Raw genomic sequence first — 16,255 nt, forward strand, 5'->3', positions numbered from 1 at the left:
GAAGAGAAAAAGGAAGGTGAGAGGAGGAGGAAGAGGAAGGAGATGGGAGGAGGAAGAGGTAGAGTAAGGCAAGGGGAGAGGAGAGGAGGAAGAGGAAGGTAAGAGGAGGAGGAAGAGGAAGGTGAGAGGAAGAGGAAAAGGTAGTTGAGAGGAGGAGGAAGAGGAAGGAGATGGGAGGAGGAAGAGGTAGAGGAAGGCAAGGGGAGAGGAGAGGAGGAAGAGGAAGGTAAGAGGAGGAGGAAGAGGAAGGTAAGAGGAGGAGGAAGAGGAAGGTGAGAGGAGAGGAGAGGTTACCGGTATTCCTGCAGCCATGGCAGACAGCAGTTTTTGTCTCCATCTGTCCTTCCCTGTCACTGTCCCGTCCTCCTGCTTCTCTGGCTGTAAGACAGAGGGACAAGTTACACAGACACAGACACACACACACACGTCTACTCGTGTAGACCAGGGCCACAGTTCATTTGTATGACCTGTCTTGTAATGTGTCTTAGTAGTGCAAGATTTCTCATAATTCCCAATGAGTTGCATGATTGTAATAGATAACACAGAGAAGAGAAGAACCATCCAAAACAATGCCAATCAGAATTCTGAGTGGGCACGGTATAATTGCTTATAATCAACCATTTCAACTCCTTGTAGGGGAAACTGTGTTTTTCTTGAAACAAGACCAGCAGGTGACGTATGTTGACCTTTTCCCTACACTAAAAAAAATAACATTTCCTGCTGTTATCCTCAGATCAGGACTTGGGATGTTGCGGCGGTGGTCTCGTACCGTGCGAATCAGCTCCTGCTTCACTCGGGCCGTGGCAGGAAGCCATCTGTTGCCCGAGCAAAGTGAATGTGGGCCGACAGGACTCGATTTGATTGACCCAATTTACAGACGGGAATCTAGATCGTTCTGGATCAGTAGATTATCACACCGATGTCTGCTGAACGCTCTGGAGAGCCAAATATCAGGATCCATCTGGATCATCAAGAACCGTCTGATTCCAAATGTGAGGACTGAGCCAAGTGGAAGAGTTTCATGATCAACTCATTACACTGTTTGTTTTCCCAACAGAACAGCATACTTACTGTAATCATGAGGCATGATGGGAATATATATATAGTGTGTATTCTAAAACCTGCTGTTACTCAAATGAACGTCATAATTTGCCGTAGATGTTATGAAATGAATGAGTTTCACGGTATAATACCTTTCCATTGGTATTGTTGACGGTCAGGTCCAGCTACGAAAGTGGAATTCATACGTTGTTCATATTTTATTATTATACGCAAAGACTCAGGCTTTATGGGAAATGCTGTCCTGAGGTGTTTAATGTTTCCTACCTCGTTCTTTTTCTTCTTCTTCTTGTTTTTCTGCTTCCTCTGTCTCTTCTGAAGCAGGATGGTCTCGTATTTTGGCCTGGGATGTTCCTGAGGAGACAAAAACAGGAGGAAGAGTCAAATACGTGTATAGTTTGTACGTATTGGTGTGTGAGTAATGTATGTGTACGGCTGTGATGTGTTTTTTTATTTCAGTCTCTCTAGGAATGACATTCATATTGGACGATTCTGCAGCAGATGATTTGATTAATGCCAGCGCCAATGCAGGAGGTAGTTTGTCCTTCATGTGGACAGGGGAAAAGGCTTTCTCTTCCAAGCCATGACGACCATCATTCCCCTCCTTAAGCAAGTGTTTTAGTTGCCTTGCACATTACCAGGCTATCTTAAACATACTGTAGTTTCCATGCTTTGATACTGTACAGTAGGAATAATCGAATATTATTAATTATATATATATATTATATATGAAGGATCCGTCCTTTCCACGCCTCCCATTCATTGTAAGCAGCCGCGCAATGCCTTCTGTTAGCGTAGCGTTGCGTTTCCAGAGACGGACCGGTGCGTTGCCTGCTCCTCATTTACATAAAGTTGAGGTCTCAGCTACTTTATGAAAATCAGGGGCGTCCGGGACGACTCTCCGCCTCTGGAAACCCCCGAAAAAACTTTTAAACTAACCGTTGATGATCTAAAATGACGACAGATTCAGCAACTGCATGGCTTATTTCTGGACCAAAATGTGTTCAGAAACATATTCCAGTGAGCTGTTTTTGTGATATAAGAGAAGAAAGTTTCCAAACGAGCCGCCGTGTTGGTTCCGGTTTGAAACCTGTGAGCAGCAGCCCATGAGGGAAAGTGTTTGCCCAATCAGGTGCTTTGTGTCTCGTGGCAGCCCAGGCAATCCCTCGCGTCCAAATGTCGGCATCCCGCCTGACCTGTCCCGACCACAACATTGTTTACTAGAGCAAAAGGTTCTCCATCTGGCCACTTAATTTTCCACCAGATTGATGCATTTAACTTTAAAATGTACACATTTTCCATTTCCTTTAATTATTCATATCACAATACAAAGTGCAGAAAAAAAATATTGCAATGTCAGTTTTTCTTTCTTTTAGGGTGTGTGTGTGTGTTTAGTGCACGTACCTCGTCGTCCTCGATGCCTGTCAGATCCCAACTGAAGTTCAAACTGATCTGACGGCGCTTCCAGTGCTCCAGGAACAACACCGCTACACAAACACACACACAAAAAACATCTCATCATTTTTATGAAGGTCTTTATAATAAGCATCATCTTCAGATCCGCTGACAACCAGATGTCTTTTTTTTAGGATTTAGGATTTGGCAGTGATCAGACTGCTGATTAAAATGAAGAATTTCAGCACATGAACAGGTGGTGTTGAGTTATATCCTCTAGTGGTTGCGATACATCCCGATGAAGAAATTTCACATTTCCACAGCCCAATTTTACAAACATTACTTACTCAAAGTCTCACAAAGAATCACTGGCTTTCTGTAATCTACAAAGCTCATAGTTTTGACAAAATGTCTAATTGAGTAGCTTTTTACTGGAGCATCCGAACGCATCTCACGGCTGAAAGCTCTGGAAAAATTTACTTTTACGCACAACTCATTGTTTTTACCAATTCTCACTGAAAGATATTTTGTAAAGGTTTAAGGAGGATTTCTTTTAGTCTGCACAAATATAAAATCTGTTTTCCCATTTCCTGCTATAAGAGCTGTTGTAGTTGCAAATTAATCAAATGCACCTTAAAGGGAGATTTGTCAAGTATTTAATACTCTTATCAACATGGGAGTGGAAAAACATGCTGCTTTATACAAATGTATGTATATATTTATTATTGGAAATCAATCAACAACACAAAACAATGACACATATTGTCCAGAAACCCTCACAGGTACTGCATTTAGCATAAACGATGTGCTCAAATCATAACATGGCAAACTGCAGCCCAACAGGCAACAACAACTGTCAGTGTGTCAGTGTGCTGACTTGACTATGACTTGCCCCCAAAACTGCATGTGATTATCATAAAGTGGGCATGTCTGTAAAGGGGAGACTCGTGGGTACCCATAGAACCCATTTACATTCACATATCTGGAGGTTAGAGGTCAAGGGATCCCTTTGAAAATGGCCATGCCAGTTTTTCCTTGCCAAAATGTAATGTTAGTTTGGAGCGTTATTTAACCTCCTTCGTGACAAGCTAGCATGACATGGTTGGTACCGATGGATTATTTAGGTTTTTTAGTTTCATATGATGTCAGTATCTTCACTCTAGCTTTAAAACTGAGCCTGTTACAACCTAGAAATTGCATGTTGCGTTAACACATTATTATCGTTAGCTTTGACAGCCCTAGTTTAAACTGTTTTTCAGGAGGATTTCTTTTGTCTGCACAAATTTGGCACATGCTTTAGGTATTAAGAAAAGAGAAAAATGGGACAAAACGTAAAATAAGCTGCTGATTATGAATCAGAAGATTTCTTTCTTTAAGTATTTTCTGCACGTCTTCAACCTGAATGTGTGTTGTTTTAGCCTGTTTGCTCTTGAGGTGAAGGAGGTCATAAAATGAGACAAAATCAAAGAGCAACTTCACATTCAGCCCACCTGTTCACACACACACACACATGACCTCACCCCACAGAGACATGAAGATGGCGAAGAAGACGGTGGCGGGGTTGTCGAAGAGGTGCGAGGCTCTAGCGGTGCCGCAGGCCGTGCTGAGCTGCCAGAAGTCACAGGCTCCGTCACACAGAGGACACATGGTGAAGTTGAGACGCTCGTCACACATCTCCAGACTGAGAGGAGGTGGGGGGGGACAATCAAGAGTTCAGTCACAGAGCAACTACATCTAACAATATTAATACAATGACCTTTTACAACGGAAGATGATGCATTCAATGTAAGCACGTTTATGGATGCAGTAAAACGACCCAGAGATCATTGCGTCTGCAACATTTAACTGTCAGAGATGAGTGGAACATTTAACACAAAACCGCAATACAGGCCTCTCTGCTTTGACCCCGTTCATACAGTAGTCAGTGTAGGCTGAATTATCAACCTTTTGCTTCATGACACACACACACACACACACACTGCCAGCCGTACAGTACCTTCTGTGTTCCTCCCACACAAGCCTGTCTAAAGCCAGATACAGCAGGTATCTGGGCAATCCCTGTCTGCTGTGCGTACAGTATGTGTGTGAGGGCATGTGTGAATGCATCTAAATTGTGGTTGGACGAAATCCTAGTTTGTTGTGTCCTTCTAATGAAAGTATTTTATCTGACATCACTGTATCACTTAAAGGGATAGATCGGGTGTTTCCAAGTTGTATGAGGTTCTTATCCATAGTCAGTGTATTACCTACAGTGGATGGCGATCAGCACGCCCTCAGTTTGGAGAGACAGGAGTTACCAATCAATATCAATTTAAGTGCACGCTATATTTTGAATATTTTCACAGAACACAGGGGGGTTCTGCTGGTGAATCTGAACTAACCAAAGTCACACAATAACACAAACAAACTAACCGATTGAGGCTGTGGTGTTCTGCGTGGTAAGATTACTGGGTTTGGAAGCTGCAGTGCACTTTGTAGTACCTGGGTATGTTAGTATCCACCGTTGCCACCCCGTAGCCAAACACTATGATTCCCACGATGGAGGCCGGTATCAGCAGCTGAGTGTAGACACCGAGCCACGCGAAGTAGAGTCCGATCTTCTCCCCGAAGTACTTCCTGCGGGGTCAGAGGTGTCGGGGATTAGGAGGTGAAAGTGTCAGAACAGATTGTGTAGACTTAAGCAGCACGTAACACCAGGTGTGAGAGTCCTCATGCTGTGTTTGATCCTAAAATAGAGCAAGAAGCATGCCAATGATTTATTCAGGTTTGTTTACGCTGAGCTTTTCACAAAGCACTTTCTTTCAGGTGTGTGTACGAACATGGACTTAACTCTTAACCCTGAAAACGTGGTTTCTAACTAACATTAAATATCCATTACATTACGTAATATGCAAGATTTGACCTGGCAACATAAGGAAACAACCCCACATCTGTGAGCACATTTTATACATCCTGAGTGGTGCACAGAAGTCTGTGACATCACATTTTGCCAACTTTAAGTCAATGAGAAGAGCACAGACTAAAACAAAAGAATCTCTCATAGAAATATATGGAAATAAAAAAAAAATATGTATATATATCATTAAAATATTTTTTATACTGTGTCATATGAACCTCCACAGGTGAATGCACATCGGTAGATCCTCGCTCGTCTCTTGTATGAAATGGCTGTATCCTCACTGTCCTGCATTATTATTATAAGCTAGGGTAACCTGGTTATGTGTCATCCATACACTGCTTCACTCCCTCCTCCTCTCCTCAGTTCTCATGCATCAGCTCTGTGTGGTTTACTCTGTTACTGTGGATGCTTCAACATATGTTGATGTTCAAGTTTGCTTTTCTAAGATCAGGGTTTCTGCACCATTGCAGCACATTTTTGTGCTTCGTAAAAAACTACGTGGAGAGCATCCAAACGAGCCGACGCACGAAATGAGAGTGAGTCATCTAGCAGTCAACTGGTTGTTTACTAATGCAGCGATGTTACGCACTGATAAAATGATGTTCAGTTCTCTGAATCTGACATACAGAATATGATTTCACAGGGCAAACACTGACATGAGAATCAAATATTCAGATGAAGGCTGTGGTATGTGTAAATAATAAAATAATTCTTCAACTATAGAAAGTTTCGTCTATAGCTTTTTGGGTGTTATCTATAGTAATAATAATGATGTAAAATCGCATAGTATTAAATCATAAAGACCTGAAAATTAGTGTAAAATGTTGTTAATAACTATTAAAAATAAATGATCCTGGCCATTCAAATTAAAGCAAAAAACATGAAAGTCGTGCAGCATTTAGTATGACATCATTATAGTATAGACTGACTTTCTCTCAGCACCCCTAACTCAAAGTTAGTGGTTGTAATAGCCAAAGAGGGAAAGAGGGAATCCCCAAAGAGTCTATAACTTTGGAGATAACCACTTGATATGGCTAACTCAGACTGCTGAAGCAGGGATCAGAGATTAAAGTCTGTTAGTGAACTACAATAACCATAATGCACTGCAACATCTGTATAGTTGCAGTGTTTCTTTCACTAATCAGATGTGAGAAGTCTATGACCGTTAACCTTGAGTTGCAAATTAGCTGAAACAAAAGCATTTAGTTAGTTAGTTCCATCGTGGTGCTGTGAGTGGTCACGTTACCTGACCAGATCAATGGGCTGGTACTTGTAAAACGCTGAGTATCTGGCCCACTCGTCATGCAGAAGCTGGCAACAGATCAGAAAACAGTCAGTGTGGGTGTGTGTGTGTTGTCATCTTGTATGTTTACTAGTTGTAAATCCTCAGAGGCAGAGCTGATCCGGAGGCAGAAATAATCCGATTGGTTGAGTTTAACCTCAGCGGATGAAGTCAAAGAACTGAGTAACATCATGGATAGATATTATGAAGCCAACAATAAATGATCTGGTTTAACAGTCATGATTATGATTGAACGGAAAGGAGAAGTTGCTTTTTATGGTTTTCATTTCTATTTTTTTTGCTCCAACAACAGCTTTTGTTTTGCTCCATCCTTTGAAATTCAAGTCAGTCAATGGATTTTGTTTTCTGCCTTCGGCGCGGCTCTGCCTCTGAGACATGTTTATTAAACTTAAACTCCAATCTGTGGCGGTGTTACACAGATGGGAACGAGGAACACTCCCAGAAAAGAAACAGGAAATGAAGATGACATAGATGAAACTATAGTTTCAAAAAGTTGAGGTTTCCTTGCTTTTCAGCGAGTTAGAGGTCATGTACAGTCGACTTTTAGATTAGAGATTTTGTCTTTTGGCTCCAGCGCTGTATCACATTAGCAAGGTCACTTTCTGAAGAACTAGAGCAATGGTAGTCTTTTTGTGGTTTTTCATTAGACAGACAAATGAAGAGGAGGAGGAAGAGAAGCAGAGGGAAGAGTAGAGTAGATGAAAAGAGCTTCATCTACTCTACTCTCCAGAGAGATGAGAGAGGAGTCGTCGTCTACCTGTCTGTCGCTCCTCTCCTCGAGGTCTCCGATGACCTTATAGTCACCCTGAGGAGAGAGAAGAGAAGAGAGGGTGCAACTGTGTTACAAAAATATAATATGCCAGACGCAACGAAACTTTGACTGCGATTCCTTTTTCAAGCAAGTTCTCTGCAAACTGAATACTGTAGTGAAATAAATTTAAACTAGTAGACGTCTACTGGGAATTCTTAAGCTCGTACTTACATCGTGAAGAGGGAAGGAAGCGTCGTACACTCCTTTAGCTATCAATGTGCTGATGCCTGTGAAAGAGACAGAAAGAGAGAGTCATAAGACGACCCTGAGGGAGTATTTGAACGTCACTCTGAGGTGCTCTTCCTCCTCCTGCCTCGTCATCCAAATCATCATTGAATCCTTAATGCACCTTTTATGTAAATCACATACTGTACTGCACTGGAGAGAAGTCACTATGGAAAACAACCTTTATTGGTCTTCAGTAGTAGTTTGGGCTGAAGTTTTAAAACCAGAAATCTAAGCAGCTGGTGAAGTAAGAGTTGAGTCACTGGCATTAAGTGAGCGACTTTTACACCAAATGTGCTCCAAGATGTGGCGTGAAATGAAGTGTTAGCCGTCGTAAAAGAGCACCTTCTGTTATTTATTTTACATGTAGTGCTGCACACGGCTCTGTTGGTTTGATGTTTCATTGATTTCTGAAGGATGATATTCATCTTCTCACTAGTTTAGATTCCAAGTTTTGGTCAGTAGCATGGTTTTGAACCAGTTGGCAACTTCCGGGGTCTGAGAAGTGAAACCAATGCTGAAGAGCCTTAAACTTGCATTCTTTCTAACAGCCAGCAGGGGGCGACTCCTCCGGTTGCAGAAAGAAGTCTGATTGTATAGAAGTCTATGAGAAAATGAGCCTACTTCTCACTTTATTATCTCAGTAAACTTTGTAAACAAAAGTCCCCTCACCTTAATAACCTAGTAATTTCTACCAAAACCAAATTTTTTTCGAAAAAAGCCAAGATGGCGATGGCAAAAAGCCAAGACGGCGATTGCCAGAAGCCGATATGGCGATGGCTAAAAGCCGATATGACGATGGCTAAAAGCCGATATGGCGATGGCTAAAAGCCGATATGGCGATGGCTAAAAGCCGATATGGCTAAAAGCCGATATGGCGATGGCTAAAAGCCGATATGGCGATGGCTAAAAGCCGATATGGCGATGGCTAAAAGCCGATATGGCGATGGCTAAAAGCCGATATGGCTAAAAGCCGATATGGCGATGGCTAAAAGCCAATATGGCGATGGCTAAAAGCCGATATGGCGATGGCTAAAAGCCGATATGGCGATGGCTAAAAGCCGATATGGCGATGGCTAAAAGCCAATATGGCGATGGCTAAAAGCCGATATGGCGATGGCTAAAAGCCGATATGGCGATGGCTAAAAGCCGATATGGCGATGGCTAAAAGCCAAGATGGTGACGACCAAAAACCAAGATGGCAATGGACAGAAGCCAAGATGGCGACTGCCAGAAGCCAAGATGGCGACGGCCAAAAATGCCGAACTTAAGGCTTCAAAACTGCAGTCCACACACAAATGGGTGATCTCACAGTGACTACGTCCACTTCTTATATACAGTCTATGTTTTGAACACACATCTTACCAATGTCATTAACATTATGCTCCAAATTTCTCCAACTATCTACCAATTCCAAAGGTATTTTTCCTGTAGTCACACTGGCTGAACCTCAGCCACCCTATCTGTATCTGCTGTGGCAGTGTGTGCTGCAGACATCAGGCCACGCCCTGCAGCCATGCACCGTTATAACTCTGCTTTTTCAGTGTCAGACAGACTGGGATTAGGTTACGTAGGTACCGCTTTTAGTCTTTGGAAAATTTCATGTGGGAAGCGGCGGTGGCCTGACCTGTGAATGTCAGGACCGACGCTGACACACCAGATGACCTGGCGGGCGCACGCAACTGGCTCTTTCATCAAAGTAATTAATCAATTAATTATCGGCGCCTCAAAGGGGGGACTGGGGGACTTTGCAGTGATTAGCTGTGCTATTAATGAAACTCACGACCAACACACACACACACAGACAAATGCATGAATGCTCCCTCGACCAGCTAGATACAACCACAACTCCCAGAGGCCCCTGCTTCAATCTCTGCCTGACCCAAGATGTATGACCCACTTGTAGAGGAGATGGAAAGAGAGAGAGACTCGGGGAGTGGGCTCTGAGTGTGTGAGACAAAATTTATACACCAATAATGAAGAGGTTAAAGAGATGCAACTCTCATTTCTCTCCCCACTTCTACCCCTGCAGCTCCATCAGTACCCTCTGGCTGAGACCTTCTGCTGTGATGGGAAAGCCAAGCAGACATATGGTGGACACTGGAAATGAAACGGGTGTCAGCTCATTTCTATATGGGGCTGATGGGATCTCATACATGCATAGGCAGCTGTTCTCTGCATGTCTTAAAAATCTACATTTGTCAGGACCCAACATGAATACAGAGAGTGTCTTGCAGTACATTTAGATTTCCCCTAGGAGATGTATTCGTCTCTACAGTCGACACTGGTGGACCTATTTCTCAAGCAGGGTGAAATCTTACTGGCACAATCATTTCTTGTGTTTCTCACCTACTGTAATTGGAGTCTTTTGTAGCTGTTGTTTGTATAATTTTGCTCACAAAACCACTGCCACTGAGGTTAATTGCCAATCGTCCCAGTAGACGTCTGCAGTTCAAAGCCACTTTCTAGGAACAGCCTGGTGGGAACGCGGTGTTGCTACAAAGCCAATAACAAAACGAATTAGGGTTAAATAAGATCTCAATTATCCAATCATCGCACTCCTTGTTTGGCTGCACTCCACTTTGCTTCACCTCCCCGCAGGCATAATCAATATCACCTCCCAGTTCAACTGTGGTCTATCAAAGTCACGTCATATTTGAGAGTTTTCAGCGCAAGCTTGAAGCTGCAGCCGACAGCTGGCTCTACCCTGCAGTGTCACAGCCAAACATGTTACACAAGTGTTCCCCTGAATCTGGTTTTACTTTTTAATCTTACCCTTAAAGCAGCAGTAGGAGAGATTGGAACAAATATGATTTTAAAAAGTTGTTTTTATAAAACGGGCACTATATCCTGACAGTAGTGCATGAGCCTCTGTGTCCTCCGGTGCTCCTAACGACATCTGCAAGATTTCACAGACCGGAGGAAAAAAACCAATCAGAGCCGAGCTGGAGTCTGCTGAAATTGTCATAATTGACAATTGAATTGAATGAATTCTTGAGGAATGGCCAAAATCGTGGATTGTGAGGTCACAGTGACCTTTGACCACCAAAATCTAATCAGTTCATCCTTGAGTCCAAGTGGATGTTTGTACCAAATTTGAAGAAATTCGCTCAAGGCATTCCTGAGATATCACGTTCACGAGAATGCTCCAGATGGACGGATTATTATGATATAATAATACTATAGTTAAAAAAAATACTGTAAATTTTCTCTTTAAGCTTTTTGGGCAAAAAAAAACTTCACATTTTCTTGGAGTCCCCCAAATCCAATTTCTCCTAGTACTTTTATTCACTGCAGAAAATCATAATATAATAATGATTGGCCGATATGTGAATAAGGGGAGTACTGGCACTTATATTTTTCCACTTCAAGCAATGTTTTTGGTGCAAAAACTCCCAATCCAATCAAGTTTCAAGATACTCCAACCTCATATTGACATATTGTAGAAAGTGAGATGTCTTTTTATATTATAAAGCAGGTCTAAGAGCTGTATAAATACTGTGAAAGTATCAAAACGCTCAATCCACAGAAAAATGCACACAGTTCGTATTCAGAAACTGTGCCTTTAAACGAGCCTTGCGTAAGGTTGTGATGTCACAACTATACAGTTGCCATTAGAAGTGCTGTTAAACTCGGTGTAGTTGACACACACACTGAGGTCCCGGTGACGCTGTAAAGACGGCGACAGTGCCGATACAGAAGACCGGAAAACCAATCAGAGCAAACTGGGCTTTTTCGAGAGGGAGTCTTAAAGAGACAGGTGCTAAAATGGAGCGTTTCAGACAGAGAGTGAATGCAGGTATATTCAGACAGAAAGAATGAGAAAAATAAAGTGTTTTTTGAACATTAAATCATGTAAACATGTTCTTGTAGAAACCCAAAATACAAGTACGAACCTGAAAATGAGTACGATATGTCCCCTTTAAACTGCTTTTGACCTGATGGAGGATGGTGCTAAAGTAAACCAGTGATCGGCATCACATCACATCCACTACAAAGGCTCATAAGTCAAACGAGGTGACCTCCAGTGGGAGGGGGTAGGCAGAGGAGGATTTCAAATTGTGTTGCTGCACTTCCTGCTGCTTGCCAACAGAGGTGGATAGAGTCATCAATTGGTTTGTGCACCATAACGGAAAAATCATTGACGTTTGTCAGATGCTTAAGCCTGCAGCAAGCATATTTAAATCTAGAATAGAGTTCATCTAATGTCATCCGTCTAATCACTGACCAAGTCAAAGTGGACTGTATGTATCAATGTGAAGAGGGCTGGAAAAGGCATACAAACACATACTGTCTGGTTCATGAACTGTTTGGTGTCCTCACCTATGGTTTGACAGGTTCGTACGCACACCGTCCGTCTCAGGATCTCGTATACCTACAATAAAACACATGGAAGAATGTCAGCCTGGGGTTACAAGCTAATCCTGGAAAAAAAACAATAAAACAATAAGGAGAATAACATTCAAAATCTGAATGAACACTTACTATTCGGCCCCTCATGGCATTGTCGAAGAATGACTCTTTAGATGTGATGTTGTACCTGAAAGAAACACAGACAATGAATAAAAAACTATATGTATGTGTGCACTTTCTGTGTGTACATGTTTTACATCAAATGCAAACAGGCACATATCATAAACAGCCTTATCATTCAGTAGAGTGGATCTAATTTTCTTAAATAATACTGGTTGCCTTCTATCACTCAGTATGTTATAGGATACAAGGTTGGCATTACGTTACGGTTATAGCACTGCATAGTGTGTTTTAAAATGTTGGCACAGACTACAGGAGAAACAATCAACTAGGGACTTGAGTGTCCTCACTAGGGATGTCACGACAACCGATACTTTGGTACCAAGTCGATGCCAAAACTCTAAAAACGTGAGAGTACTCTTTTTCTACACTACCGAAGGTACCGTACGATGCCTGTTATCAGGGTTCAAAATCATCACATGAAACAGCGTCCAGATGTTGGGATTGTTTACTTTTTCAGAGATCCTTTATTGATTCGCCTGAGAAGAGGATTCACTTGTGTGGAAATAACTGAACTGAACAAACTGAACCTCTATCTTTTCTTGTCCACTGCTAAATCTCTGAAAAGTGTTGTTTTTTTATTGTCATAAAAATATAACTTTAGCATTTTAAATAAATATTCAGTGGTCTAATGGTTTGTCACCATGTCAGTGAATTTAAACTACTGCTTGTAATCTGAGGATATATATATAGAGAGAAAGTGCGTGTGTGTTTAAAGCCTCTGCTGTTTTCTTACAGTCCTTGAGCTATACCAGAGGAATAAAGTCTCATAATTTTCCTTTTTTTTTTTTTACCGTGGTATCGAATTGGGTATCGAGAATCGTGGAAATTCACTGGTATTGGTATCGACTACTAGATTTCTGGTATCGTGAAATCCGTAGTCCTCTCAAAGACACGAGTACTCGGCTGTGTGTGTGTCTTTGTGTCTCACAGGTGGAGTTTGTCCCTGGAGAAGCAGTGTGTGAGAAACTTGGTGCGTTCTTGGTCCTGATGCGGGAGTTTGGGCTGGAAAGGCTGGTTCATTTTCCTCCACATTGTGCTCATACTGGACCCGAAACCACTTTCCTCTTTCAGCTCATAACTCTGAAGAAACACACAACACAGAATTAGTTTACACACACTGGACAATGGACACCCGTGGCCAAAGTGCCTGAAGAAAAAATACTTTTCTAACATTGAGTGGTCCTGTAGAAATGAATATATTATTCAGTATGAACATCAGTGTTTCTGTATGACTGATGAAACCTTACATTTGCCAGTGATGTTTTAGATTGCTGAAACATTTTCTCCTATCAAAGGCTACATCCACACTAATACGTTTTTGTTTTAAAATGCTACGTTTATTCCTAGCGTCCACCCTAAAAACGGAGACATTTGAAAACACTGCTGACGGCGTTTTATTTTGAAAACTCCAGGGTTGTGTTTTAGTCTGGACAGGCGGAAACGGAGACCTTTGAAAACGACGACGCAGACACCCACATTCAAGGAGAACTGAGATATAGCAATACAAGTGAAATACAGCAATGTAGTCACAATGCAATGCCACACTCCAATTCTGAAGGTTTCTACTTTTCTAGGGATATTTAACCTGTACTGGACATACAGAATAAGGAAATACCTAATATGGTCTTCCCCTGCAGATCTATACATGTGTGCATTGAGTCGTGAATGAGTAAATAGGCGTACCTAATACAAGAGGTCACGTTGTAAACGCTCCAGGTCACAGGCAGTACAGTCAATCAGTGAGTCCGTAGCATCTGGAGGCGTCTCGGACAAAGAGCCTTGCTTATACTGTGTGTTGTTCCTTCTGCATGCCTCCAGGGTGTGTATGCATGTTATGAGTGAGGTGTTCCATGTGATTCAGTTCTAAAGGGGGGAAATAGCAGATTCCCCCACAATTACCGATTGTGGTTAATTCAACATGGATAACGAATAACAGGCGTTGCTGATGTTGTTGTCTATGCTAGCAGCTGTTGTGCACTTAAATTTAGCATTTTAAAATGCTACTACTGCCTACATGATACGCAGGAGGAGAGCTATTATTCGAGCGATTTGCGAGCGGCGTGTCCAGCGGCGTTATCAGCCCTACGGAGCGGACGTTTGAAGGCACGGTTTGCACTGTTACTATGTTGTCTACTGTATGTTTCACTACATGACAGATGGGACAGAAATAACAATAATACACCAACAAACAAGGACTGTGCATGGACCCCAGAAACACAACGTCTGTGTCCACAGACTGCTCATCAAATGTAAACAGATACTGAGATCTCACCGTCTTGGTGGGGACTTTGATCTTGAGGAACTCGGCCTCTCGACACAGCACCGGCCAGGGAGCGTGGAGACGAGTGAAGGTGGGGCCATGGGTCTTTAACTGAAAGACAAGCAAAACGTCACGTAAAAATATGATATAATATGGGCTGTCCTCGACTAAAGAAATTCTTAGTTGACTAACAGTTATATGATTTTGTCAACTAATCGATTAGTTAATCGACAGATCTGTAAAACTGAGTTTCTCCACAAAGAATCACACAAAAGCACCACTTTAAATCTGGTGTTTACCAGAGATGTGCTCATAAGTTTCTTAGAAATAAGTCATTCAGCATGAATAATAATAAACATTTCTTTATGCATTTCTGCCTCATTCTGCATAATGAGGCAGAAATGCATAAAGAAATGTATGAAGAAAAGTGTAAAGAAAATAATATAGAAATAAATAAGTTTGGGGAATAAATAAGGGCTGAAATTCAAAGAGAAAATCGGGCAGAAATAAATAAATAAATGAAAAAATACATACATTTAAAAATAAATATAAAATAAATGCAAAATTAAATAAAGAAAAAAAAGTAAATGCAGAATTTTTTTTTTTAATTTAATAATTTAAATTAATAAAAATAAATACATAAATAACTGAAAGGGAAAATTAAACAGATGAGTAAATCAATAAGGGACTAAATACAAAGATAAATAAATAAAGAAGCAAATTAAAACAGAAATATCAATTTATGTCACATTTTATCCATTAATTAATGGCTTCATTTATTTGTAATATTATTTTTGCTACATTTAATGACATTTCTTTACTTATCAAGTCATTTATTTATTTTCGTAGGGATGTACCGATCTGACTTTTTCAGTCCCGATACCTGGGCATTGGGTATCGGCTAATATGGAGTACCGATCCGATACCAGAGTGGAAGTGACTGGGATCATTGTTTTAAGTGTAAGGCAACATCAGGGTTGACTTAAACATTGCTTTACTAACTTTTTAAAACAAAACGTAACAAATAAATACAGATAGAAATTGACTGAATTGTTATTTATTATGAAAATAATAAAACGTACACCAGCGACTTGGTCAAGTGTAAACCGTATTAATGCAGCAACAAATTGGTCAAAACTTAAAATTCTAGTATATAATGTGCAGTATATAGTATATAAACATAGAGCTGAATTGAATAGATCTGCCACATTGTCACCAATATCTGATCCGGCTATTTCAGTCAGTACCAGCCTTGGTGCTTCCCCCGATCAGTTAGCCAAAGTTTTCTACTAAAAAGTATTTTTTTTATTCAGTACACTTTTGTGTTTTGTGAAATATATAACCATACTTCTTGGCTCAAACTACCTGCTGCCTTATCAGACCATCTGTCAGCCCCGCTTTGCAATCCAATATAGTCGACAAGACCTCAATATGTGCTGCTCTTGCCTCTCAGCTGCTTTTGCCTCCAGACCTCAAAAACTGGCCTCTGGAGCTTCGACTCAACATTTCAGATTGCAACAGTATTCCACACTCCAGACTTGGACTTTACATCTGAAGGAGGCACAGCCAATCCCTGCCATCAGCCTGACCCACTGAAAGGCTCTGGCCAACCGGTTTGGCCGGCAGCGTTACTGGCATTTATAAAAGATGGATGTAGCCTCTGTTCCTAAAGCAAAGCCTGGAGCTGCTTTGTTGCTGCAGCCTGTTCCTGACTCATTGGGTGCATTTTTCATCTCCGCCAAACAAACAGACAGAATGCATTTACAG

General features: G+C 41.4%; 1 protein-coding gene across 3 annotated transcripts in view; it reads right to left on the reverse strand.

Annotated features, from left to right (window-relative positions):
• ano2b (anoctamin 2b) overlaps positions 1 to 16,255 on the reverse strand; it is an 87,685-nt gene that overhangs the window by 45,535 nt on the left and 25,895 nt on the right. The window contains exons 5-17 of one of the 3 annotated variants that reach the window (XM_074625356.1): positions 14,501 to 14,599; positions 13,157 to 13,308; positions 12,178 to 12,232; positions 12,016 to 12,067; positions 7,639 to 7,694; positions 7,414 to 7,461; positions 6,600 to 6,664; positions 4,936 to 5,070; positions 3,975 to 4,135; positions 2,464 to 2,546; positions 1,327 to 1,413; positions 1,194 to 1,226; positions 295 to 378 (exon numbers count right to left, since the gene is read on the reverse strand). In XM_074625356.1, coding sequence (XP_074481457.1) covers positions 295 to 378; positions 1,194 to 1,226; positions 1,327 to 1,413; positions 2,464 to 2,546; positions 3,975 to 4,135; positions 4,936 to 5,070; positions 6,600 to 6,664; positions 7,414 to 7,461; positions 7,639 to 7,694; positions 12,016 to 12,067; positions 12,178 to 12,232; positions 13,157 to 13,308; positions 14,501 to 14,599 — 1,110 coding nt within the window. The remainder of the gene's footprint in view (positions 1 to 294; positions 379 to 1,193; positions 1,227 to 1,326; positions 1,414 to 2,463; positions 2,547 to 3,974; positions 4,136 to 4,935; positions 5,071 to 6,599; positions 6,665 to 7,413; positions 7,462 to 7,638; positions 7,695 to 12,015; positions 12,068 to 12,177; positions 12,233 to 13,156; positions 13,309 to 14,500; positions 14,600 to 16,255) is intronic. The other 2 variants (XM_074625357.1, XM_074625358.1) reach the window with 2 other exon arrangements.

The sequence above is a fragment of the Sebastes fasciatus genome, chromosome 23, assembly GCF_043250625.1.
Source record: "Sebastes fasciatus isolate fSebFas1 chromosome 23, fSebFas1.pri, whole genome shotgun sequence".
Classification (NCBI taxonomy): domain Eukaryota; kingdom Metazoa; phylum Chordata; class Actinopteri; order Perciformes; family Sebastidae; genus Sebastes; species Sebastes fasciatus.